Raw genomic sequence first — 27,184 nt, forward strand, 5'->3', positions numbered from 1 at the left:
TTTGGTGATAAAATTTTATTGTTGAAATTCTTTTTTGCTCCGTATCTTCGAATACGGAGTCCAAGGTATAGTCCCTTAAATTTTTGCCGCATAAACACCTTGTATAATAAACATTGTCAGATTTCAAAACATGATTTTTTGATGAGTAGGTGCTGAAAGGCCATTTTTATTAGTAGAATTGGTACCTCTGTCGTAAAATAAATCAATTAAAAACATTTTTTCCTCACGAAAACCTTTCTCTCACATACAAACTATGACTTCTGTTCATAAATCAACACTGAGATTTGAAAAATTACCCACCCAGTCAAGACGAACTGAAAAGGTGAAAAGAGTTTCAATGACACAGCGAGAATATTATGCTGTTGGACCTATCAATATCAGCATACAGCGTAGTAACTCTGCTTGGAAATTACCTACCTGCCAAACCGTCCTCAGCGTGTCATACTGAATAATAAAATAAATAAATGAATAATGCGATATCTCAATACTGGGCTCGATCAAATTGGTCATGATCTGCACTCTTTGATTACTGAATCAAGTCAATACTGTCTCTCTGTGAACGCATCTAAATCTTATGTCATGCTCTTTGGTATGCTAACTGCGAAGAATCGTTGTGGTAAATTGATTAATATTTACATCGATGGGTACATTTACCAAATAAAGACTGAATATTACTGGAGTTTTTTCCCAACACCAAATCGTTATTTTTAACACCTCGACACGTGTTTCGATCACCAAGTGATCATCTTCAAAGAGGAAGATTAAACTCTGACGTTTAATCTTCCACTTGTCAGATTGCGAAAAAATATGATTTGTTAGCGACAATCAGTGCTGGAATGAGTTCGAAGGTATAGTTCAAGTAAACTATATAGTGTAACCTGCCTTCCAACAGTTCCTTTTTAATAATATAGTTAGGGAGCTAACTAATTTTGTTTTTCAATAATTAATTCTGATTATATAAGAATCACAATTACTATATATATTTCGTTTATACAGATGAGTAGGAAAGTAGGGACTCAAATAATAGAGTGATGATTAAAAATACTTCTGAATACTACTTACTCATATATACTACATGGATCAATAAGTCCCGAGACTAACCCAGAGATGGCACTCTTAGTAAACCAGTAACCACGTCTTTCTAGAGTACTAACCTTTGCTTGACACGTGTCGAAATTTTAAGTCGATCGGACCAGAAACAGCTGAGTTATCGAGGTTAGAGTAAAGTCGTTTTGTAGTTTGTTTAAAAAATGGAAAAAACCGAGTTTCGTGTTCTGATAAAACATTGTTTTTTAATGGGTAAAAACACCGTGCAAGCGAAAGAATGGATTGAAAAATGTTACCCGGACTCTTGTCCATCAAAAGCAACGATTTGTCGGTGGTTTGCCGAGTTTAAACGTGGTCGTACCGACACAAATGACGCAGAACGCTCGGGTAGACCTGTGGAAGCTGTTACACCGGAAAATGTGAGTGAAGTGACAAAAATTGTAATGAAAGATCGTAAAGTGAAGCTCCGTGAGATTGCTGAGATGACACAGATATCATATGGAAGTGTATTTACTATCCTTCATGAAAAATTGAACATGAAAAAGGTTTTTTCTAAGTGGGTGCCGCGATTGCTTTCGATGGAACAAAAACAGCAACGAGTCGATGATTCAGAAAGCTGTTTATCGCTATTTACTCGCAACAAAAAAGATTTCTTGCGTCGTTACGTGACCATGGACGAAACATGGATACATCACTACACTCCAGAGTCAAAGCGGCAGTCATCTGAGTGGCGCACAGCTGGCGAAAGCCGTCCGAAACGTCCGAAAACGCAGCAGTCAGCTGGCAAAGTGATGGCGTCAGTTTTTTGGGATGCGCATGGCGTGATTTTCATTGACTACCTCGAAAAAGGTAAATCGATCAACAGTGATTATTATATTGACTTACTGGTACGTTTGAAGGAGGAAATCGCAAAAAAACGATCGCACATGCAGAGAAAAAAAATCCTTTTTCACCAAGACAATGCACCTTGCCACAGGTCGATGAAAACAATGGCAAAATTAAACGAATTGGGCTTTGATCTGCTTCCCCACCCCCCATACTCACCAGATTTAGCCCCCAGTGACTACTGGCTCTTTGCTGATCTTAAAAAAATGCTCCAGGGAAAAAGATTTGGCTCAAATGAGGAGGTCATCGCTGAAACTGAAACTTATTTTGAAGCGAAAGATACATTTTTTTATAAACATGGTATTGAAAAATTGGAAAAGCGTTGGAACCATTGTATCACCCTAAAAGGAGATTATGTTGATGAATAAAAAAAAATTTTGTAAAAAAATGTTGTTTTCATTGTTAGTCTCGGGACTTATTGATCCATGTGTTATATATATATATATATATATATATATATATATATATATATATATATATATATCTTCAAAAACACTTCTCTCTAACTTTCTTCGTAAGCTTCTGATACTTCCTCTTCCATATTCTCTGATTCACTATCACTGTAGTCATTTAAATCGATAATGATTTTATTTTCACCATTAATATGGAGGTGTCCAATCACCATATAGTCTTTTTCAACTGAAATTACTTTCTTATCAAATTTTGGAAAATTATTTTCACGCCTATTGCTTTGTTTCAATTTTGCCCAAATCAACTCGATGGGATTGAAAATACAAAAATAGGGGAAAAGTCTCAGTATGGTGTGTCCATACTTTTCAGCAATACACTCAAAAAGTGTATACTTTTTCAAATGTATTTGTCTGTAAAACTTCAAGTAGTTAGTTTTTGGTAAAGTTATCTTCAAAGTACAAATTCTCATCCATTAAAAAACTTTGTATTTCATCTTTCCTCGAGTTTTTATTCGGTACTTTGATGAGCCGTCTGAATGATAGGAAGCGTTGTCAAGAACTATTAAACTATTCGCATCCAAATTTGGGATCAATGTGTTTTCAAACCATTTCTTAAAAATACCAGCTTCCATGTTTTTATGATAGTCAACATTCCAGTCCTCAAGTTTCTTTCCACATAATTTCAAAGAATTCGGATCCTATTCTTCACTTCCTCCGCAATGCACAATGATTAGTAGTGATCCTCTGTGATTAGATGTGATTAGATGAACATCTGAAGGTTTTGGTAATCCCGTATCCCATCGCGTCCATTCATGAGGTTTGTTTTCGACTATTTCATATACAGTTGAGAAAGGAATTTCTGTCAAATCTGACGTAATAGTTTGTTTCCCTCAAAACCAAACTTGAGATTTAAATTCTTATATACATTGAAACAAACTCTCTGTGTTTCAATACTCAAGTGCATCCGAATCTTATTCACTGGTATCTCTTTTTCGCATTGTTCACCATCGCTATTGGAATCACTACACAGTAAAAAGTCTGCGTTGTTATCACACTCGTTATTACTATTAGTACTTGTCCAAGGACGCCATATTTTAAACAGATAACAAAAATTTCAAGTTTAACTTAAGTTTTTAACTGCAACAATATCAAATTTCAACACTCAAATCGCGGTCAGTTTCTGAACTGAACATTGACGACACAATGGCGATACTTATCCCCACACTCTATTCGTCACCGTAACATGACTTCAAATTCAATTTCAGCTTCAGCCAATCATAAAACTCGGTTAGTAAAAATTATCCAATACGAAGTTCGCTGTATTGGTTTTTTTGGCCTTTGAGATGCCGATAGCTTTAAGTATTTACAATAAAAGTTACTTCGACTATACCAAATTTTTATTTCAGGCATCTACCTTCAATATTGCGCTAAAAAAGATTTCAAAAATTCTGGAACTTTTTTTTTCGTTCACCAGCTGTTACCCCTTGTGTGCGAGATAAAGTCCTACCTTTCTACGTGCTATTTCTAGCATGTCCAATATATTAATTATATTTTGCGAAATGGTTTATGAAGTCATAACTGAAAATTCAACAATATTGAGTGCAATATCGTCTCCTAATGTTCAGGATTTATCGGTTATCAAATCCTTCACGAAACCGTTCCAATCATACAAACGTATATAACGAATCAGCGGAGCCCTTTGTATTTGTGGAAGTGGAAATTAAAACGGCATTACCGGATATCGGAATTGTCAAATTGAAAAAGATTACATTTGTCGAGTTGAATTGAACGTGACGTATCATAGGATTACTGCCCAAAACACTTTGTAGCATATTATGCCTAGCATGTTGACAGCATTGATTTAGTGATGAAATATATGATGCTCAAAAGAATGTCAGATTGCATGTCATGGGTTTTTTTTACACCCAACGAGTTATTCACATGTTCAGTTCAGGTTTATTTGTTTGTATCTGCTTAGTGAATTTTTGCATTTTTCATTATATGCTACGAGATCAATATTCTTTCATTAATGTGATGAACAATGTTGCCATCATGTGGCAGAAACATTGTGAAATACACTAAGGATGCTGATTGAAATTCCGTAATGAAATATGCGTTGAATCTATTTCAAATGTAGAACGCGATTTAACCATAATCTACTTTTGTGTTATTGATTCAATTTTTATCAATTGCGTTGGATATCGAACCTGGATTCAACCAAGTAGTGGCTGAATTCAGGCTGGAAATTTTGGCTAGTAATAATGTCTAGAGGTGTCACGTTACGTTTTCCTCATATCAAACCCAATTCATTGACTTTGCGCATATGCTCGTAATATACATTTGCGTGTAATAGTGAAATTAAAATTTCAAGAGTAGAGATTGCTCCAATCGTAGTAGGACGGTAGCCGGTCGGGTTGACATGGGTGCTTTTCTCCACTCATCCAATCGAACGCTTTGTGAATCGGTGGTACAAGCCGTACCACCAACGGTGTTAGGAATCATACGTTGAAAGGCAAGATCTCGTTATCCCTTTCGAATTTTGAGAGTTGTCGATCATAGGTGTGCGACAGCTGCATAACGGAAAAACAGATTTCACACAGATTAGTTGACTTTTCGTGCATGCTCGTTATATACATCTGCGCGTAATAGTGGAATTAAAATTTGAAAGAGTGGAAATTGCTTCAATCATTCCCTTGTGGTTCAAAAATAGTAAAAAGGAAATAATGTGGAAAATAAATCATTAAGTATGAGTTAATGATAACAGGTTATGACGATATTACATATATGAAACTAATATAAAGGAATTCCTAGCAAACCATATAGGCTGAAACAGCCTTTTTCATTTATGCAATTTCCTCGATTTTCCAGTCGAAAACTTTCACACCTTTCACATCGTTATGACATCCTTCTACATTGGTGATCACTGATGATATTTCATGACTCCACAAATAATACAGTTATTGTGGATTTCAAAAGTAGTTTCTGTAAGACGTTTCTGTTTCCAGAGATTTATTGAATTGTTAATTGGATCCTGAGTGTTGAATACAGCAAGTAGGTTATCAACAGAAATTGAAGCTGATTACTATTGGACTATTTGCAAATAAATCCCATTCAGGAATGAATTATCAATTTCATATACCTCCGAAAACACAACAACTCAGTTCGTTCCCACCCAGAGAGGACGCATTGAAATGATAATAAAATAATAGTTCACTCGCAGGTTCAACGAAAAAAAAATATTTATATACCCACCCGTTACTTTATGAACATCAATCCATGATTCTAAAACAAAGTTAACGCTCTCAATTATACCAACGACACCAGTTCAACCAGTTCCATCGAAGTTGTTGATGGCATATTTATCATGGAAGTATCTGATGTACTGTTGATATACTAATTGATATATCTGATTCACTGTTGATATACTAATTAATACACGAAATAAGATTTTTTAAAAAGAACATATAACCAAATTTTTCTACAAAGATAATATACCGGGTAACAAAGACTTATGGAACAGACCCATTTCTTTCTGTATTTTTATAACTATTTTCATGAAGTTCAAAATATTGAATATGCTCTCAAAAAGTCACCATTTGACGTAATTGGTTATAGTTTTTAACTTCCGGTTTTTCCAAAAATGACACCATAACATATTATATGTTATGACATTTATTTAATCTACATCATATCTGTATATGATGATATCCCATAGTTGAAATTTGAAAAATGGATCTGAACACATAGTTTTGTTAGGTGGCCTGTAAGATCACCCTACTTAACGCCCAATGACATATGTCATGGATTAATTGTGTATTTAGAGAAAGTTTCCTTTCGAAATGAATAAAAATATGAGAAAATGCTTAAGTTTTATTCCATACACTGATGTGAATTATTGCGTTGACTCAATTACATTATATTAGATATTTTCAATATTCTTCATGGTTTCTATATCGAGAAATAAATCGAGCGTCTTAATATTTGAAATATAAACTTAGGTGTATCATTGGATTCTAATCTTTATGTAGATTTTGAAAATGTAATAACATACACGATGATTTATTCAAAAGTTGAACTCAGTTATGACTTCTGTAAGACTATTCAAAAACAGACTATTTCAAATTTTCAGCACATTCATTTTCTCGAATTTTTTAAAAAATAAGTGAAGAAATAAAAAATTTGGATTCTCCTGAATTTGCTTTTTTGTTCCGTTTGCAACAATAGGACTACATATCCAAAAAAATTCGACCAATTCTTGTTAAACAAATAACAACCACAGCGATTCAATGGTAAACTGTTGCACTTGATATTTGTAAGGCCTTTGACCGTGTGTGGTACGAAGTTTTGCTGGCCAAACTTCACTGCTATGGCTTGTCGGATCATTTTTGTATTCGTCTCTTCAGCTTTACGAAAGAACGTTCCCTGCAAGTGGCCGTCGATAGATATATCTAGAATATTTTCACCAGCAACGCTGTTGTTTCCCAGAGATCCATATTGTCTCCAACCCTCTTTTTATTGTATATCAACGACTCATTGAAAAAAACAAGAATCCAATATTCTGCTTTGCTGACGACAGCACACTTTTCTCGTCATTCCGTTAGGATTCCAGGACATCGGCTAAGGAGGGACATCTTCACCGGCAGCAGGAGGTTGCATATCTTGATGAGGATCTAGAAGTGATTTTGTATTGGAGTGAAAGTGACCAGTTTCAATTCAATGCCACAAAAACATAGGCATCGGTTTTCTCCAAGAAGATAAATGTCTTCAAACCGGATATAATAATATCAGGTCAGACCACTCCGCTTTCTGCTTTGATAAGTTTGTGGGGGTTAAAATGGACACCAATATGTCTTGGCCCAATTTTATCACTGGAATTGCGGAAGATACTCCTCAAAAGCTCGAAACACTGTTCCGAATCAGAAAACCGTACACACTTCAGCAACTTTTGATACTTTATAGAACTCAGATCAGACCTTCTTTAAGGTATTTTTCTCATGTATGGAGCTCTGCCCTCAAACATATCCCGGAGTTGCTGACTCCATTCAGAAAAGAACCATGCCTGATTGGAGTCGCGAACATCACGTGCAACCTTGATATCCTGGAACATCAAAGAAAGGTTGGAAATGTATCTCTCTTTTATAGATACTTTCACGGGAAGTGTTCAAGTGACTTGGCACATTTGAATCCACCAGGAGCGGTACATATCAGAAATATGCGACGAACTGTGGTTGCTCATCGTTTTGAGGTTCAACTCAGTACACCTCGAGTTTCACTGTTCAAGAAGTCTTTCATCTGGAGAACTGCGTTTATGTAGAATGAACTTCCTGAGAACGTTTCTCCAAATTGATTTAATCTCCAGCGATTCAAATCCAACGTAAATCGCTTCTTTCGCATAGGCACCGCTCTGAGCGCGCCTTCAGGATTTGTCTGTAGTGCTTGTGTTTTGTTCTTAAAAGAAATACATAATTCACCTGGAATGAAAATGATTAAGAAATTCACAAAAAATTGTCAAAAGTTCGAACTTTGAATAGTGGATTCCAACAGAGAGAGAAAATAATCATCAATTGTATTTTTCCTGAGCTATTCGTTAACTAACACGTATTGTCATTATTCAGGTTTTTTAAAGTTACTAACGAACCCAATACCAGAATAGGAATGTATCACTGAAATAAAACAGAAAGAATAGAAAATTTTATTTTTTTCGATAGGAATTTTCATTCAGAATTGAATCAAGACTAGACAGAATATAAGATTAGAGGGTGTCCAAACAGTGTAAGTATAGTTGAAGAATTACGAGTAAATCTACCTACAGGTTTAGAAAGATGAAATAATTCTTGTAGTTAGATATGTTTTATTGACTTGACGCTGTGGAAATTGAAGTATCTGTGACGGAAACATTTTCGTGACCGACAGTTAACCAACGAATTTGAAACCTAGGTGAAAGATCACTGTCAGAGAGTTGTTAATAGGTAATACAGATGTGTCAAATACGTTTAGAGAAATCTGATGTAGAAGGATAAATGAGTCACTACAAATATTCACCCACATAAACTTATTAGTATTATGAAGACTCAATATAAGTGTAAACCTACAAATCTTGTACTGTTGAATAGATAAATTAGTTGTTGGTTTGAAATATTCCGGCATTCACTCCACAAAATTACAAATCATCAGATAAAACGACACACAATCCTCTGTATCTCTGCCAGTCACGAAAAAACAAGACTACGTAACCCTGAATACAATAATTCGTTACGGAACTGCATGCATATCTGAATTATTAACTAGCTGAATTTCCCGACAAATCTCTCTTGGTTTTCGGTCTCATGAAATATGCACACACAGGTCTGATCAGGCGAAGGTTCAAACGAAATCAAATTCGATTTTGAATTCAGGTGGAATAGCCCTTGCTTCTTGCAATGTCATGTAATTTTTGGCATATCGATGAGAAAGACAAATATGTGATGAAGCGTTACCTGCCTGTTTTGACAATAACTTAAATCACACATATTATTTATTCTGTCGAAATATTCGGGAACATCAAATATATGTTTCCAAAAAAGAACAAATTGTCATTTTGTACTTGTGATTCAACGTTAATCTTTATTTTTCCCTGTTTTGTGGAGAAAAGTTCTAGAAAGCTCTGATATGAAGAGTGAATTACTAAATTCATCCAAAAACACCATTTCATTTGAATAATATCGCCTTAACATTACTTAAAAAAATATATGAATTTTTCATGCATGAAAATATGCACCTTTTGGGGGATTTGTCCCGAATTCTGATAGAAAACCGATTGAAATCGCATAGAAATATATACATGTTGAACTCAAAATCTTCCAAATCAAAATGACAGTTTCTGAATGGCAATTTGAATAGGTGTTAAATTTTTCCAGTTCAGCTTCATTTTTCAGAAGACGTAGTCATGTAAGACCGAGTATAACCCATAAAACACATGGAAGCCAAAAATGTACTTTTCCAAATGATATTCTGATGAACAGAAATATATTTCGATTGTTGCATATTTGAAATTTGATTTTTGCCAAAAGTTAGTGCATTTTCGACAACCAGTTTAAATTGAAGCAAATTTTAAAATTCATTTGTATTTTTATTCTTTGTGAAAAAATGTTTTTAATACTGTTTTTTGGTTTATTGCCTTCCAAAATCTAAAAAAATCAATGCAAAATCAATGGAAAATCTGCTGAAGTGTACTAAAAGTCAAACTGAAGAATTCTGAAGTTACTTTGTAATATAAACTACTGGAAAGTCCAATTAGTCAGTTACTTATCGTATTCATAAATTTTGCCTACAAATTGAAAAAAACTGAATTGAAAAAATTGAATATCAATACTGTTTGAGAAAACAATCGTTTATCGTTTTTGAAACCTGTATTCACTATAATAATCTCGTTTTATAAACGGAAAAGGATTGTTTTCTGAAACGTTAATCACTTAAGAATCCTGAGTATCGATATGTAATTTTTTCGATTGATTTTTTTCAATTCATAGGCAAAATTTATGAATTCGATTAGTCAATGACTATTTGTTTGAAGGTGATTGACAATGATTCGTGATGAATTTCACTAGTTCGGACTTCCATTGTCTATTATATAAAATGATTTGAAATCCCTGAAACAAGTAAAAAGAATAATTAAAAAAGAATAGTTGAAAATAACAATTATATTAAGCAACAATAAACCTGAAATGAAATGATAGTAAAATAACCTACAAGTAAAAATATAATAATTGAATAAATAAAAATTAAAGGAATGCAAAAAGAAAATGATAAAAATAAAAAAGTGTAGAGATTCCAAGTCACGTTAGTTCACGACGTTTCGATTGTTGGTATCTACAATCGTCTTCGGGTGATGACTGGACTGATTCCTCCGAGAGATGACTATTTTATAGGTCGTTGAAATACTTTCACTTTCTCTACTTTCCATTTTCCGCTTCACTGATTCCGTGAGAGATGACCGATTTGGCGGGAGTTGGTCATTTCTCGTTTGATGATGGGTTTCCATATGTTTCGTATATCTACGCTGGCCTGGCTGAATACGTTGTTGGACAACATGTATGCGGCTTCCTTAAATTTTCTCCTGAACCAATATTCCTCTCTGTGCAAGATCTCAGCTTGGGACCACTCGATGTTGTGTTGATGGGTCCAAACATGGTCTGCTATTCCTGATTTGCTGGTTTCTCCTCGCTGTGTGTGCTTCTTGTGCTCGGCAATGCGAATATTCAATGGCCTCTTAGTTTCACCAATATAGGATTTTCCGCACTCACAGGGTATCCGGTAAATGCAATTCTTGGAATCGTAGTCCGCGTTTGGGGGCCTGGTTTTCGTGAGGCTGCTACGGATAGTGTTACCGGATCTGAAACAGGTTCTAATGTTGTACTTGGAACCAATTCTTCTTATCCTCTCCGATAATCCTCTGATGTTGCATTTTTATTTATTCAATTATTATATTTTTACTTGTAGGTTATTTTACTATCATTTCATTTCAGGTTTATTGTTGCTTAATATAATTGTTATTTTCAACTATTCTTTTTTAATTATTCTTTTTACTTGTTTCAGGGATTTCAAATCATTTTATATAATAGACAATGGAAGTCCGAACTAGTGAAATTCAGTCACTGACTAATTGGACTTTTCAGTAGTTTATATGACACATTATTTTTCAGACAATGATAATAATAATTCCAATTTGTTTCTCAAGGGCAAAACACAAGTTACAGGAAAATAATCTTTGAAGCGCTCTAAGAGCAGTGACTGTGAGAAAGAAGCAATTCAGGTTGGAAACATGTGATATAGTTTTTGAAAATAAAGGTATAGTTTATGAGAAGATTAATAACACTACACAGTAAAAATAAAAATCTCAAAGTGAAGAACATTATCTCGATTTAAAAAAATTTTGCTCTCCTATATTCATGAAGAAATATTTTTATAAACGGAGAAATATATTCTCTCAAGTTTAATTTGAATCATTATTTCAAATGGACTGAATGAACGCTTCTTTCAAGTAAAAAAAATATTCCACCAAGATTGTGCAAACATTTCAATAGAAATCATCACATTAGCTCAAGAGAAGTAAGTATGCATTCTTTAGTCTGAGCAAAATTAATCTCGAAGCAAAACTCTTTTGGGTTTTGAAAGAATGATATTATAACTTGGAACACTATTTGAATATCTATGTAGGAGAAATTAATTGTTTTTCATTCAAGAGAAGTATTTATCTTTCAAACGCTTTTATTGGTATGAATCAAATAAACTCATCTACTTCATCAAGGATGAACTTATGCTTCTGTTTATAAACTCTCCCTCTCATATGGATGCCTTTAGTTACTTGAATCCAAAGTATCTCATCTGTAATGTGAACAGCTATAAGTGGTAAGGAAAGGATCAAATAATACATTAAATATTATGATTGATTTCTGTTTAAAAAATCTGTTTAAAATCTGTTTTTCCGTTAATCAGCTGCCGCCCCCATACGAATGACAACTCTCAGAAGTTGAGAAACTTGTGCGAGCTGAGGACTAACGAGGTGTTACCTTTCAACGTATGATTTCTAACACGGTTGCAGAATCATTCCAGCTTCAACCAGATAAATTCTCTAGAGAAAAATATCTGATCGAGGCGGGAATCGAACACCCGACCTTCCGATCGTGAGTCGGACCGCGGCCAATTTCACAACTTGAAGCAATTCATAAATTTTATCCTGAAGAAGCATAAGATAAAAAACAAAACGTAATATAAAACTAAATGTTCTTTGCTAATCTTTGCTCAAATGTTATATTCCAACGGTACACTATTCAAAAATCATACAGTTATACAAATAATAAATAAATATTCAATCAGAAAACATATTTTGAAAGAAGTGACATATTCTTGACAAATCGCAAATTAACAAATATAATAAAATCAAATCCTATGAACAACATTACAACTCAGACAAGAAAATGAATTAATTTATTAGTAATTTTACACAAATGAAGTATTCAAAACTAGATGCCATTCTGGTCTATCAAGTTCTGCATTCTGCTTTTGTTTATCCACAATCGCCTTTCAAAACCGTTATGGGAATCCAAAGTGTTGTGTGAATATTATTAGAGAATCAATGGAAATTATGTTTCATTCAAAAAATTCAACTCATGATCATACAAACATACTTAAAGGTATGTGATTCGCTATTTAAATAAAAACATTCACTGTTTTCACGTTTTTGGAAATTCTGATTTCTTACATTCCAAAAGGAGATATATTAAATAATTTCAAGCTGAGTAGGGTATATTCAATTTGTTCTCAAGGAATAACATAAGAACATTTCTGAAGTAATTACAGAAAGCAAAGATATTTCGGAATTCAACAAACATTTACATGTTGAAATCAGAAAGTGGCTATCATATGTAGGTGCTTCTTATACCTACTGGTGCCTATTTTGGTATTTTTGTATTATAATTTATTGTCGAAACTATGAGTACCTCTCTCGTTCAATAAAAAATGAATTCGTTCTGAGAGAAAGTCAATTTTTTTTTAGAGAAAATGCACTTATTTGAAACGAAATAAAAGATATGTTCAAAACAAGAGATTGGCGAATTTGAATCAACGTGGGGGATTTTTCAATTAATATACATTTGCAGAGCTCGGCAAATGTAATAATGCATGTGTGAAACTTACACTGTAAAAAATATTTTACACCATCTAACACCCGCTGACATCGACTGGTGTCCATATAGGTCCTCATTTTTTTAGTGACAAATAACACCGACATATTTTACACCACTAAAAGGATTACAGGGCACACCAAATATGGTGTTATTCACAACACATATTTTATTTTAAATTAATATTCCTTTTATTGATTTTGAGTTCACTCAGTGTGTTTTCAAATTTTTATGGTGAATATTATAAAAAATTTCGGTGTAAAATTCAATAATTTTTGGTGTGTATAAACTACAAAAAGGTTTCCTTCAACATTTTTGTAGTGCGATAAAACACAATTCTGGTGAAATGTTACAAAATAATGGTGTGAATCTACACTACATCTGGTGTGAATTTACATCAACTGGTGATGTTTTTTTCATTTCATGGTAATATTTTTAATATTCAAGTGTTTTTTTTAATTGAGCTTCAAAAATGTTATTCCTGGCAGTGGTTTATAGCACTTTCTCGGTGTAAAGAAGCACTATTTTGGAGTGAATCAGGTTTCTCTCTTTAAATATTTTTAGGTGTAAATTTACACTAGGTTGTATTATATCATACTCTTCTGGTGCGAAATTTATCTTTTTTATTTCGAATTCATACCAGCACCAGTGTTTCTGTAAAAACGTTTCGTGTAATTCTCAACTCAATTTGATGTATTTGTAAAGTACAATAAAATGATAAATATTAAAAAACACCGGTTTTGGGTATGAATTCGAAAGATACTCAAGAAATTAAATTCGCCTAATAACAAGAAATAAAAACAAACATAAATCATGATTAAATTCCATTTAATATCAAAACGTGTATCTGTGGAAAACAAATAAAAATAACGTTTACATAGTTACTTTAGAAATAATAGCTCTTGAGAAAACCTAACTGAACATGATTTTTGTTGACAATTGGTCTGATACCAAAACATCAATAATTCAAACAGAATATTATTAAATAAAAACAGATTTTGAAGTTCATTAGTAGGATTCATTTCCTCTGATGTTATCGAAACATTCTGGTCATGAAGGTGTTTGACAGGAGGATTGTTTTTCTCTATTTTAGTTATTCTATTTTGAGTTCTCAGCCGATTTGCAGGATACCCTCCATTTGTGCTAGGATTGAAAAAAATTTCCTAAAATATTACAAAAAAGTCATCAATTATGAACTCACGTAATCCCTTGTAGAACTTTCAAAATTTGTGTACATTGGGAAAATTTTTGCGCACTCCATTTTTGCGCTCTTGGGTACTGCACTTCCATATTTTTCATAAAGCACATTTGCAACTATGTTTACTAACTATATTCTGCTTCTGTCAGTTAACATTTCATTCTTCTGGTACTGGTATATTATGTACTGCCCGCCGCCACGAATAATTTGTGTTTGTAGATCCTACAAAATAATAATTATAACAATGATGTGAACACTGAATTATGGTAAGGAAAGCCTAATTCTACATAGTAAGTACTTACATCTACATCTGAAATATTTTTTTCCATTCTGGAGCTAATTAATAACGTAGATGTAGAGCTATTAGTTCTATCAAATATATCAGTATCACATATTGCCTTAATAGTGGAATCTACAAAACCGAATCCGTATTTGTAATTAATTTTTTTATTTAAAAAGTCACAGTAAATTTTTGAAAACCTTGAATTCAAATGAAATAAATTATATTTTGTGAGAAAATATTTTGGAAAAAAAGGTATTATTCACCTGACAATATGTCCAAAGGAGCTAAGGTCTCGGAAATCGGATCAGAATCTAAAAATATTCTCAAATAAGGTTCTTCTTCAGATTTGCAGAAAAATTCCAAAAAATTGTCTTCAATTTCAGTGAAGTCTTTATCTTTTTCAAAAGTTTTTATTTCACTTTGAATACCCATCTTTTTTTTACTGAAACAAAGACAAAAACTTGCTGAAAACTTTCATAATATACACCTCTTACTGGTGTACTCCAGTAAGAGGTGTATTTTGTGAATCGGAATTTTGCTGTCCTACACCAGGAAGTGTTAAACCACGCCTAGGAGTGTTGGTTGACACTGAATCGGATTTTATGCAGGTAAAAACTGGTTGTTAATCATCAAATCCAAACATTTTTTATTTCAGGTAAAATATTAACGGAAAAACGTGAAATTAGACACATGTTCTTTGAAATCACCTATAAAATCTAGAAGTTGACTGAGTACAGCTTTGAAATCAAATATTATACCTATGGAAGTTTAACCAACCATAATTCGCTAGGAGAGTAGACTTAATCATGTAAAATAAAATTTAAGAAACACTTACTTGCAGATTTGATTACTTCTGGATTACTACTGAATGTGATGTAGGATAACTTTTATAGGAATTGCTAGCGTTTTCTATATACACCAGTGAAATTCCTTCCAGAACTTTTAAGTTTCAAGATCTCTGATATCCAACTTCACTATACACAATAACGCCAACCAAGCACAGACAATAATTGGTTCCCAATAGCGAAATTTTTACAAACAGACGTCCTACTTACTGAGTGTAGAATTTGGAGTAACTCTTCCAAATCCACGGCTGTCTGATTTGATACGATCCTAACAGTGGCGCTATTACAGCGTTGCCAGTAAAATAGGAAAATAATAAGACTTCAGTCAAATAAAAGTTCAAATAAATTTTTTGGTTTATAAAGTAAGTGTTTACTTTGTATTCCAGCCTCAGAAAAATTAATTGAATGATTATTTCTTCTGTCAAATAGTAATTCCACAGAAATCCTGGAGGTTTCGAATCTAGGAAACATTATTTTCTCAAAGGAAACATGTAAACTGTTCACTAGATACCACTTTGTAATTTTATAACCTGAACCAAATATTTTTCCTAGTGTCCATGATGATGATGATGTCCATGATGAAACCTGTGATGTGTCGAAACAGCTCTGTCTGATATTGGATCATGGATGGAATGTTTCGTTGCTTATTAATTTCATAACCTTATGGTTGACTGGAAGAGCAGAACCTTGTTCTATGAACAAGATTTTTGAAATATACCATTGTATTTTGAATGGTATATATATTAAGGTTGTGCCGGTGGGATCCTTTCCACGAAGCTCCGACCCATTCGGAGGGCTCGCTGACGCTGGCTAAAGACCACTCCCCACAGCTTGGTGTAGGTGATCACCGGGTCCGAAAATCATGTGCCCTGAGTAGACGTAATGAGTCATGAATGACAGCCTTCTGCATTTGTCTAGCCAAGATTTCTGCCGCATTGCGGCAAGCCGGTATGATCTTAAGATTTTAGAGTAGGGAGGGCATCATTCCACCAAGGACTCCAATAATCAGAACAACAATTTTAACAGAGTGGTCTGGGTAGAGTCTGTGAAGTTCGAACAGTAAATCTTGATATTTCATCCGTTTTTCCTTCTCTTTTCGGACGATATTTGCCTCACCCGCATCTGAAAACTCCATGACAAATATTTTCTCACTTTGATGGTCGAGGAGAATTACACCAGGCTTGTTTGCTTGTATCAGCCTGAGGAGGGGAAAAATGAATAGTTTCAGTAAATTCGGCACTTCTCATTTTCCAAAACGAATTCAATATCCCCTGGAGCACTCGACCTGAGAAAAGCAAAGGTCAGGTGCTTTAATTAGCCAAGGTCTTCAATGTTGTTAAAGAAGACACCATGTATTGGTCTGTGGCCTCAACTCTATAGAGCTATTTGAATAATATTGGCCAAATAAGGTATGGCAGCACTGTCAGTCAATGAATAATAGGTAAACCAAATGAGTGAATTGAAGTACTACCCTGTGCCACTTGTAGGTACCTGATGGATAAAATGTTTCAACCATGAAAGAATTTCAACATTATAAATAATAATGTGCAGAGAAAATAAGGACAATTATGGCATACAAAGAGTATGCTAGATAGAGGTTATAATTTTTAAAATCTTTGCACCATATTTAAAAATATATTAATTACTGTCCACTTACTAATTTGATCAATTTTTTTTTTTCAAATTAAATGTAACAAATATATAAAGTCCTTATAAAAATAACACCTAAAAATGTTTATTTCTGCAAAAATATGGTGTTTCTTACCAATAAACATTTTAGTAATCAAGAATATGTCATATTCGTGTACGATATTTACTCCTAATTGTCATAATGTAATAAATTTAGTGTAACTTATTAATTTTGGTGTATTTTTTGATACCAGATTTAAGGTAACACTAAGATATGTGAAAGTTTGTGAATATTTCTTTCACAAACTGTACAAAACACCGCTATTGGATTAATCACTACATAATGGAACACAAGGTACACCATATTATTATCATCTTGAAAAATATGGCAGATCTATAATATTTTGGTGTTATATTCAATCGGAGTGAATTGTGAAAACTCGTTTATTAAAATTACACTCAAATATTTTTTACTGTGTACGAAGCATTGATATAATTTTCGCAAAATGAAGGCAAATTAAAGAATTGGTGTCAAAGTTTACCACTTTCTCTTCGGTACTAGGTATACAACGCAGTACCTACTTACTGGTATAGCGGAGTTTCTTTCTCAAGTAACCCAAACACCTCAATTTCTTCCAATTATAATACTTACCCATGAAATTTCATTCAAAATTTCATCCAACTGTGTAAGACTCCAGTGTTGTTAAATCTGTTCCATTATGGTAAATACAAAATGATCGTAAAAGAATTGCACTACCTACTGACACATTAAACACTTCTTCCTAAAATCACAACACACTAACGTCACTTTCCAATACATACTGGCGCGTACGCGAACAGTGTTCTACATTGTTCGTTTCTCATAATAATAAATATAAATTCTCTTCAATAATATCTATGTTCAAATAAAACAGTTTTTTCAAACTGAAATGAATGAAATACTCCTTTGAAAGGAACCCTGTTCTTTATATACAAAATTCCTGTTATCTTCAGTCGATCGAAATATAGTTTTGTGTATAGATTCAAAAAACTCTTGTTATAAACGAATTGAGTTATTTGAAGGGATACAGTTTTAAATTCAAACAAACAATATGTGTTCAGATCAAGCTGATATTGCTCTCCATTTGGAACAGTTAATTTTTCTCTTCAAATAGGTGGTAGATTTTGAGATGATATTATATTTTTTGATTCAAAATAGTTCATTTTCGGAATAATTTTCATCTCCAATAGAGATGAAAATTTCAAAGCAACCTATGATCTTTTTCAAAAGAAATACTTTTTACTGTGTATCTATGATAATTATAACACATTTTTCATATTAAAAATTCAATTCGAAAGAAGTTTCAACAAACACGAAACTATCCTTTAGTGACAAGCGTTTTCACCACGCCAATTTAAGCTTCACTTTCATGTTGGTTTGTTTGTTTCTAACCGACTGTTTTGGACTCTGTTTGGACTAACTTCGAAAGGACAGATGTATTTCAAACTTTGTACATTCATCAAAAATTGGTGACAATACAATACTCCCATAAATTCGTCCCATTATCCTCATCAGTATCGCCAGGATTAAATAATTTCCTCACAGTCTCTATGTGAGAGCAAATGGGACAACCACACTGTCTGTGCGTGCGTACATATTTCATATTGAAATATATAGGCTCAAAATAGCAAGCCAAATCAAAAAGTGGTCAATTGATATAATTTAAAAAACTGAATAAATCACGCTTCAATAGCGACACACCCCACAAAATGAAAAATAATGCATAACTGATTTGAGATTGTGTTCAACATCGATAATGAGTCCTATGTCTTGATTTTTTTCAAGGCCAAAACACAAGCATTACAGCAAAATCCTTAAGGCGTTCTCAAAAACACCTTCCGGTTCTCGTGCAGGTGTTTTTAGTCGCAGACCCAGGACAGAGATATGTACCTGCCTAGACACTTGAATTGTGTGCGGGGACATTGGATACATTCAACCTCACACATAAGTCAATAAAAATATTCTCGGACAGTCAAGCGGCGTTGGTAGCTCTTGGCTCCTACCGAGCAATGTCTAAATTGATAGCAAATTGCCAAAAACGACTCTTCTCGATAGGCAGACTTAACAGATTGTCTCTGGACTGGATTCCTGGCAATACAGGCCTGAAAGGCAACGAAACTGCTGACTCCCTTGCACAGGAGAGTGCTAAAAGCAGTTTCATCGGACCAGAACCTGTCATTGGCATCGCTTTGGGCTCTGCCAAACAAACTTTGAACACCTGGATGGCAAGAAGATTCATGGACTTCTGGCAGAATCTTCCAAGATTGGCTCACTTCAAGGCGTTTATTCACCCTTCGAAGCTCGATACCAAACAGATGTTGGCCTACAGTGGGAATGAACTACGATGTCTAACAGGCCTTCTTACAGGTCACTGTCGTTTCAATCATCATATGCAGAGACTTGGACTGTCGGAAGACAGTGTGTGTCGCCTCTGTTTGGAAAATGATGAAACAGCAGAGCATATGATTTGTGCCTGCCCCGCTGGGGACTGAATCAGGTTTTTAGAGTTCGGCAGAGCCGTACTCTTACCATCTGACAAACTAATCGGCTTCGATGAGAAGCTGGGTTTATTTGGCCGAGTGTGAATAGGTGTGAGCCACAATAAACCTTTCCGGGTTGCGGTGAAGGGTCGAATAGACCCACTCACTTTAGACCTAACGTAACCTTACACAAACTCAAAAATAAAAAATAATTCGAAACTGATTGAGGATTGTGTTCAACATCGATAATGAGTCCTATGGCATAATTTTTTCCAAAAACAAAATACAAGCACTACAGCAAAATCCTTGAGGCGCTCTCAGTGCGGTGATTGTACGAAAGTAGCGATTCACATTAGATTTGAATCGCTGCAGATTAAATCCATTTGGGAAAACGTTCTCAGGAAGTTTATTCCACATAAACCTCCAGATGAAAGAGTCTTTAAACAGTGGAGTTCAAGGTGTACTGAATTGAACCACAAAACGATGAGCAGTTCGTCGGGTATTTCTGATATTTACCGCTCTTGGTGGAATCAAATGTGCCAAGTCTCTTGAACATTTCCCGTGGAAGTATCTATAGAAGAGGGACAAATCTCCAACCTTTCTTCGATGTTGTAACTTACTACTTTTGATAGGTATTAAAATAATAATAGAATAAAAATAGAATGGATAATTACAAAAAAAGTCATTTTGTTGTAGAAAAACGTAGGAAGCCAATCTGGAAAACAGCTCCTAACCAAGTATTTATAACAATAGATATTCAGCACCCCACGCTTTTCTACAGAAAGGTTAATTTTTTTTTGTAAATAGATTTATGCTGATTACAGACTTATTGAAAGTCGTTAGTTACATCAAGCCATATGACTTATCATCGATGTTGAACACAAACTCAAATTAGTTTCGAATTATTTTTAATTTTTCAGTTTGTGTCGCTAATAAAGCGTGTTTTTTCATATTTTCAAACTATAATTTTTTAAAAATAATTTATAGTGTGTAAGACCTGAGAAATGAAGAGATCATCATTGATCGATACATCATTCTAATCATTTACCTAGCATTCGAATGTATTTTTTTAATCAGTAAAAATAACACCATTTACCATTTCTCTTCAACGTAGTCTGAATTTTATCCTCCAACACCATTGTTTCAACATAATTAATCAACCAGGATCAACCTATGGCGGAACAAATTACTCACAATGAAGCGCCCTTTTTCATCTTCAACGAAAATCCATAATTAAAATGAATCATAAAGACTAATCATCTGTCGCCTGCACGAGCTAACCGGGATAATGTCATTCAATTCGTCTCTGCTGGCAATTTTTCATTGACAAAAACACTTACTCCAGTTACGTACAAAAACTTGTGGTCCACAGTATCCTGTACAAGAACATATGCAATCAGTAAACGGATTTCCGGCAATTTTTTCATCGGGTCAACATTTTCCGCAACGACAAACAGGTTTCATTGAAATATTTCCTTCATATATTGGCCATTGGGTGAAAGTTTTTTATGTCAAGGGGTGTTGGTAGATCTGTGTAGTGAACGCCGCTGAATTAGGTTATTTATAGAGCAGTGAATTGAGGCTAGCAGGCCAGGAGTCGACCCAATGTCAGGAAATTCATCTTAACATAAATTTCAGTGCCGAAGAAAACTATTACTGTTAGGCCACCAATCATAATCATGTTAGGACTAGCAAATACAATCAACATATTGATGGATATAGATTGGACAGTTTCATTGAGTGCTTTCAAAAAATTCATTACAGAGTACATAAAAAACTTCAATTGAGCATATATTAGATATTAGACTGTAAGCCGTACAAATGTATCAATTTAAATGTATATTGAATTTTTTTATTCGTGTGATGAGGCCTTGTAGGCCTGTTTGAATAATAAATGAATAAATATGAAATATGACACTCTAACGTGGAAACATCAAATTATCATTAGACACTAATTGCAGTTTGTTAGACGTATGATATTTCATAAATATGAAAAAAAATTACTATTTTGCTGCAGCTAGTACTGAAGTTCAAATGATTCAAAGTATGAATAGATCGAATCCCATGACAAAAATTAATGGATTGATATTGAATTGGAATTGAACAAAAGAAAATTTCAACACAATTTGTGAAATTCAGGAATAAATATGAAAAAATAAAAACTAACTAAAAAATACTAAATCTTCACCCTAAGAAATTTTAGGCAATGAAGTTTTGTGAGTAATCGTAGAAATGTTAATATAATCTTCTAATTTTCTGACACATCTTTCAGTGTTCTGCCTGAAGAAACAGACCAATTCTTGCAACGCTAACAATCAACAAAGAAAATAAAATCTAAGAACAATCCATTCATTGTTGACAAAACGTGTCTCCGGAATTGTTCACTTCTACGTGGAAACTAGGTATATTTTCTGTTTTCAATTCTTTTCAGCTTATCAAAAATATGGGCATCAGTGTAACACCAGCTTTCTCTTATATTGGCTTGCTATTTCATGCCCATTTGTTTACATTTTCCAAGCTATAATATATATTGTTGTTATCTGTCAATCTTAATACGAAATCATTTATTGTGTAGCAATGGGGAGACACAATTTTCAGTACATCACGTGACAATCGACTCAAAGTTATTTTTGTGTGTGTCAATTCTCAAAATTAAATGTATACAGAAGATCTCCTTAGCGACATCTATGAGATCACTCGGCCAATAGACCAACTGATAGCGACGAAATGTATTACCACTAATAAGCCGAGTGCTCGAGATGAAAAATAAGTAGATGGTACGCATGCGCAGACAGTGTGGTTGTGTCACTTGCCCACACAGAGACTATGTGAGGAAATTACTTAATCCTGGCGAACCTGATCAGGATAATGAGATAAACTCATGAAATTATTGTATTATCACCGATTCTTGATTAGTGTACGACGTTTAAAGTCAATCTGTCCGTTTAAAATTAGTCAAAATCGAGTCCAGAGGAGTCGGTTACAAATAAACATACAAGTGAGGATATTGAAAGAGTGTTAAAGTAGGTGATTCACTTCAACCACAAATCACTACGGGATATAATAATTTGGAAGAATAGCCTTTGGCACTTTACATGCTTTCAAAATTAATGAGTTCTCAAATAGGATTCTTGTTTTTTTCAATTTCTGTTTCAACTAATTGACTTCCAACTAATTGGAAAACAGGACCAATCTCATTCGGCGGTCGATGTCGAAGTTTGTCTGTGTATTTCATTCAAAATTAATTCAGTTCGATTCTTTTAGTTTAGATGAGAAGCATTTTTAGTCGACACAATGTTGGTTTCGGAATAGTTTGAAATTTCAGGAAAAAAATTCAGGCTTTGTACTCCTCCATCTTTATACAAAAAGTATATCTTTCATAATTTCAATTTGTATATTTTTGCAACAGTAATCATGCATATCAATAGATAACATTGTTTCATCTACCTACGATCTGAACAGAAAATGTCATATTCCGTACTTTTCAAACCAGAAATTCATAAATTCCGTACAGATGTACCACCCTGTGTAGAATATTGTTCCGCACTACCATTCTCTCATTCTTATGTCAAGCTAAGAAAACTAGAAACAATTGACATGGTCCGGAATCAAACCTGGAACTGCTTGATCAATAGACCGATACACTTTCCTTAAACCACCACACCTTTTGTCTGTCAAGAATAGAATATCTCTTTTTAAAAGAAAAGAGAAATCAGTGAAAATTCAAAATGATTCGAATTGTATCTGCAAATATATTTCAATATGTGGTTCTGTCACTATAAATTTTTGCGGTCATTTCAGCAATCAAATTGTGAAATATTTAGTTCAAAGTTGAATAAATATATTTTAAATTTGATCGTTAGAACAGTATAGTATGCTACTCATGCGGAAAATCTATTCCACACTCGTCTCATTCTGGCATTCGCATTCGCTCCTGCTACTATTTTCACTCATGGTGTGGAATAGGTTACTTTCTGCACGAGTTATAAAAATCGCTTCTTGTGATGAGCGCTAGTTGGGGCCGATGTGCGAGAGCTCACAATATTCTGATGAAGAATAATTCATCGTCTTGAGTTATTTTTCCTCATTTGGCATTTCTGGTAAACAAATAGTTATACAGGGTGTAACTAAATAAGTGTAAAACATTTAAGGAGGTGATTTCCCATCGAAAAAAAGATAGGATCTTTCATATAAATAAACTTCATTGGAGCATCCCTTGTTAAGATACAGCCCCTTAAAGGGGGTACATAAAATTTGTATAACAATTTTTTTCACAAACACTGAAAAATTTACAATATTTAATTTAACCTGACGTTTTGTACTACCAAGAAGACACTTAGCCAGTAATTTATTTGGTTTATTCCATGGTTGTAAGGGGTGGAAAACACAACCCCTAAAATGTATTTCCAATGTAACTTCTTCTCTTATTATTTGTTTACCATTTAAAAATTCATTTCCGATAACCTGTTTCATTCATTCAAAAAATGTCTCTTGGGTTTTTTCCCCAAAATAAACCAGTTCGCAGCAAAAAATTATTTTACGAACAACTAGAGAGATACATCGTCATAAATACGAAAATACGAAACTAATCTGTATCTAGTAGTGACAATTATATTGGTATGAAGCTGTCAGTGTGTGAATTTTCGAAATTGAATCAATACTAATTGTGTGTTGTTGTTCTGTTCTTAATTTGTTACTTTAATAATTCACTTGTTATTAAAACGGCATACACAAATGAGGAAATGGCTGATATGCATTACGTTAACGGTCTGTCGCAGGGGAATGGGTTAGAAGCTTCTAGAAGATATGCTGAAATGTATCCTTAACGGCAGCATCCTTCACATAGACTATTTGCTCGACTTCATCAATTATTACGAGAATATGGTTCATTCGACAAAAGAACGCAGGATTGTGGTCACCATCAAGAAGTACGAACACCACAGCTTGAGGAAGCAGTACTTAATTTGATTGAAGATCAACCTACTACCAGTACTAGAAAGATTGGTTTTCAGCTAAATTTTGATCATATGACGGTATTTCGAATTTCAAAGGAACAACTTTAATACCCTTACAACTCTTATACCCTTGAACGTCACCATTTAACTGAAACATATGCAAATCAGTAGATAGGTCGAAGAGGACCACAGAACTGGCCCGCTCGATCCCCTGATCTCAATCCTCCCGATTGAGCATTTGGTTAATCGTACTTCTGTTCGCGATGTAGAGAACTTAAGAAACCGCATCATCGATGCGTACAGGGTAATCAGAGAGACTCCAGGAATATTTGAGCGAGTACGTGGCTCAATGCGCCGACGTCTAGACGCATGCATAATATCTGAAGGTAGACATATTGAACATTTACTGTGATTTCTACATGTTGTGTGTTTTGTTATTAATACATTAGTTTTGTTTATTACCCTTTAATCGTTTAATGCAGGTACTAACTACAAAATAACAATAAATCCAGTTCGCATTTATGACGATGTATCTCTGTAGTTGTTCGCAAAATAATTTTTTGCTGCGAACTGGTTTATTTTGGGCAAAAAATCCGGAAGACATTTTTTGTTTAGAATGAAACAGGCTATCGGAAATAAATTTTTGAATGGTAAACAAATAATAAGACAAAAAGTTACATTGGAAATAAATTTTAGGGGTTGCGTTTTCCACGCCTTACAACCATGGGGTAAACCAAATAAATTACTGGCTGAGTGTCTTTTTGCTAGTACAAAACGTCAGGTTAATTTCAATATTGTAACTTTTTCAGTGCTTGTGAAAAAACTTGTTATACAGATTTTATGTAACCCATTCAAGGGGCTGTATCTCAACAAGGGATGCTCCAATGAAGTTTCTTTATATAAAAGATCCTATCTTTTTTTCGATGAGGAATCACCTGCTTAAATGTTTTACACTTATTCAGTTACCAATCAGAATTGAATATAATACTATCCGTTTCTCAATAAATACGGTTACCACAGGATCTTTTGTTTTTTGTTCAAAAATCGGCGACCAATTGTTTGAAGTACTTCGTGCGGGAAAAACTTCTTTTGAGCTGGATTCAGTTTGATAAACTCACAGTGACTTTTGTTCAGTTTTCGTAAGCATAGAGCCATTACTCATCATCTGTAGAAAGGTTATACACGGCACTTAATGCACCTCTTCCGAATTTCATCAGCATTTTTTGAGCCACTGTGAAATTATGCAGGATCGAACGTGAACAATTCTATTCACGGAGGAATGTTCATGCAAAATCGTGTGTATGCAATTCATACCAACACACAACACACACACACACACAAACATCTACGTTTTGACTGTTTTCGTATGAATCCATTCTTCGAAATTCTCACGATACTGCTCATAGGATGGAACTGTAGTCACGTTACTTACAAATAAAAGTGGTAAAAAACCTAGTATATTTCATTTCTCATTTTTCATGATGTCGTGATTTGTTTGAAAATGAAGTTTGTGAGAATCGAATCGTTTCCGATGTAGTTTGGGAAATAATAGCTTTGTTGTCTGCTCATTGGGAAAACTTCTTGTGCCCAAATTGCAGTAAACATTATAAATATACTGTAAATGGTGGGATCATCCAAGCGCCTGCGACTAATATATAAGAGTTTGCACCTTCGCCAAAACTTACATCCGCCACCTCCTTAAAACTTTTTTGGCATAATTATTGTTCGTTATGTTCTCAAATATTTTCGAATATGGTATAATGTGACGAATGAATAATTCTTGAATTACCACAATTTTTTTCCGTGAGATTTTGGAAATAGATCGATCAGAAAAATTCCTCAATCTGGAATGAAGCATACTCTGTGCAAAAAATTCAAATAACTATTCAAACAAAAATCATTTAGTATGAATTGAATAATCTTTTTGCTGAAAAAATATCAGTAGTTACAGATAATTCAATTATCGTGGTTCACATTGAGAATTCGAAGATCTACTTCTATATAGAACGGATCGGAGCTAAGTAGGTCTTCAGGGATGGGTGAAATCTAAGTATATTAGTAGGTGGAATATGCCAATGTTGTTGATTTACTTTGATTTTTCTAGTTCTGAACAGGGAGGCAGATTTCAGTCTCTCAAACGCTGGGAAAAGTGTCTGTATAATTATTTTTTCCATAGTCAAAATTCTGGTAAACAGAAACTGTTTTAATTGTGAAAGATATTTTGAATATTTGCAGTAACTCATCATATTCAAAGTTTTCCATTGCAATTTTTGTGTTCATCAAAAGATCGATATGAAAAATATGTACACCATATAACCTGTACAATTATGTATAACGAATGAGATTGTTGGAATAGAACAAAATTGGAGAAAAATACACTAAGAGGCTGGATTATTTTCACTTGTAAGACTCACGGAGCAAAAACACAAATCTTCAATTTTTTCCAGTAATAACATAGAGATCAAAAACTTTCCAATCCGTTACTGGCGAGTCAATATGGCATTTGAGGGTCTTTACTGAGTGCGGAAAGTTGCGATAGCCTCACGTGCTTCCCTAATGTGAGTCGTACGTCATCCGTGTCTTGAAGTGCATACTGGAAAGCACAAGGAAAGAGAAATATTGTTTTCGAGAATTACACCGATATCTACATTGAAAGCGTGGAGCAATATTTATAGTCTCACGTTACCACGAAACTTTCGAAAAACGTGCGAAAATTTCATTTATTTTTACTGTTTCTTTTTGACCCCATAA

The 27,184-nt window shown here is 34.0% G+C and overlaps 2 protein-coding genes across 4 annotated transcripts in view; one reads left to right on the forward strand and one right to left on the reverse strand.

Annotated features, from left to right (window-relative positions):
• The window catches only part of LOC111506190 (limbic system-associated membrane protein), a 1,118,878-nt gene that overhangs the window by 951,412 nt on the left and 140,282 nt on the right, over window positions 1-27,184 (forward strand). The gene's annotated exons all lie outside the window — the stretch shown is intronic.
• On the reverse strand, window positions 13,815-16,950 carry LOC111504878 (uncharacterized). 3 transcript variants are annotated; one of them, XR_012464677.1, is made up of 5 exons: window positions 15,320-16,950; window positions 14,748-14,926; window positions 14,504-14,681; window positions 14,205-14,423; window positions 13,815-14,146 (listed from the first exon to the last, which is right to left on the reverse strand). XR_012464677.1 is itself a non-coding variant. In XM_074171777.1 (5 exons), exons 2-4 carry the CDS (start codon window positions 14,914-14,916, stop codon window positions 14,331-14,333), a joined length of 372 nt encoding a protein of 123 aa, XP_074027878.1. In that variant the 5' UTR covers window positions 14,917-14,926; window positions 15,320-16,950; the 3' UTR covers window positions 13,815-14,146; window positions 14,205-14,330. The 3 variants fall into 3 exon arrangements, 2 of the variants coding, with proteins under 2 accessions (XP_074027878.1, XP_074027879.1); XM_074171777.1 differs by having other exon boundaries at window positions 14,504-14,613; XM_074171778.1 differs by lacking the exon at window positions 14,504-14,681.

The sequence above is a fragment of the Leptinotarsa decemlineata genome, unplaced genomic scaffold (assembly GCF_025532065.1).
Source record: "Leptinotarsa decemlineata unplaced genomic scaffold, Ldec_3_MD MMD2_tig00000035_RagTag_RagTag, whole genome shotgun sequence".
Classification (NCBI taxonomy): domain Eukaryota; kingdom Metazoa; phylum Arthropoda; class Insecta; order Coleoptera; family Chrysomelidae; genus Leptinotarsa; species Leptinotarsa decemlineata.

Excerpts from the sequence above, each read along its gene's own strand:
- LOC111504878 (XM_074171777.1), bottom strand. The coding sequence starts at position 14,916 with ATGGGTATTCAAAGTGAAATAAAAACTTTTGAAAAAGATAAAGACTTC. Across the intron at positions 14,614-14,747 it reads TCCTTTGGACATATTGTCAG|ATTCCACTATTAAGGCAATA; the intron begins GTGAATAATACC and ends TCGGTTTTGTAG. Across the intron at positions 14,424-14,503 it reads AAAATATTTCAGATGTAGAT|GATCTACAAACACAAATTAT; the intron begins GTAAGTACTTAC and ends ATTATTTTGTAG.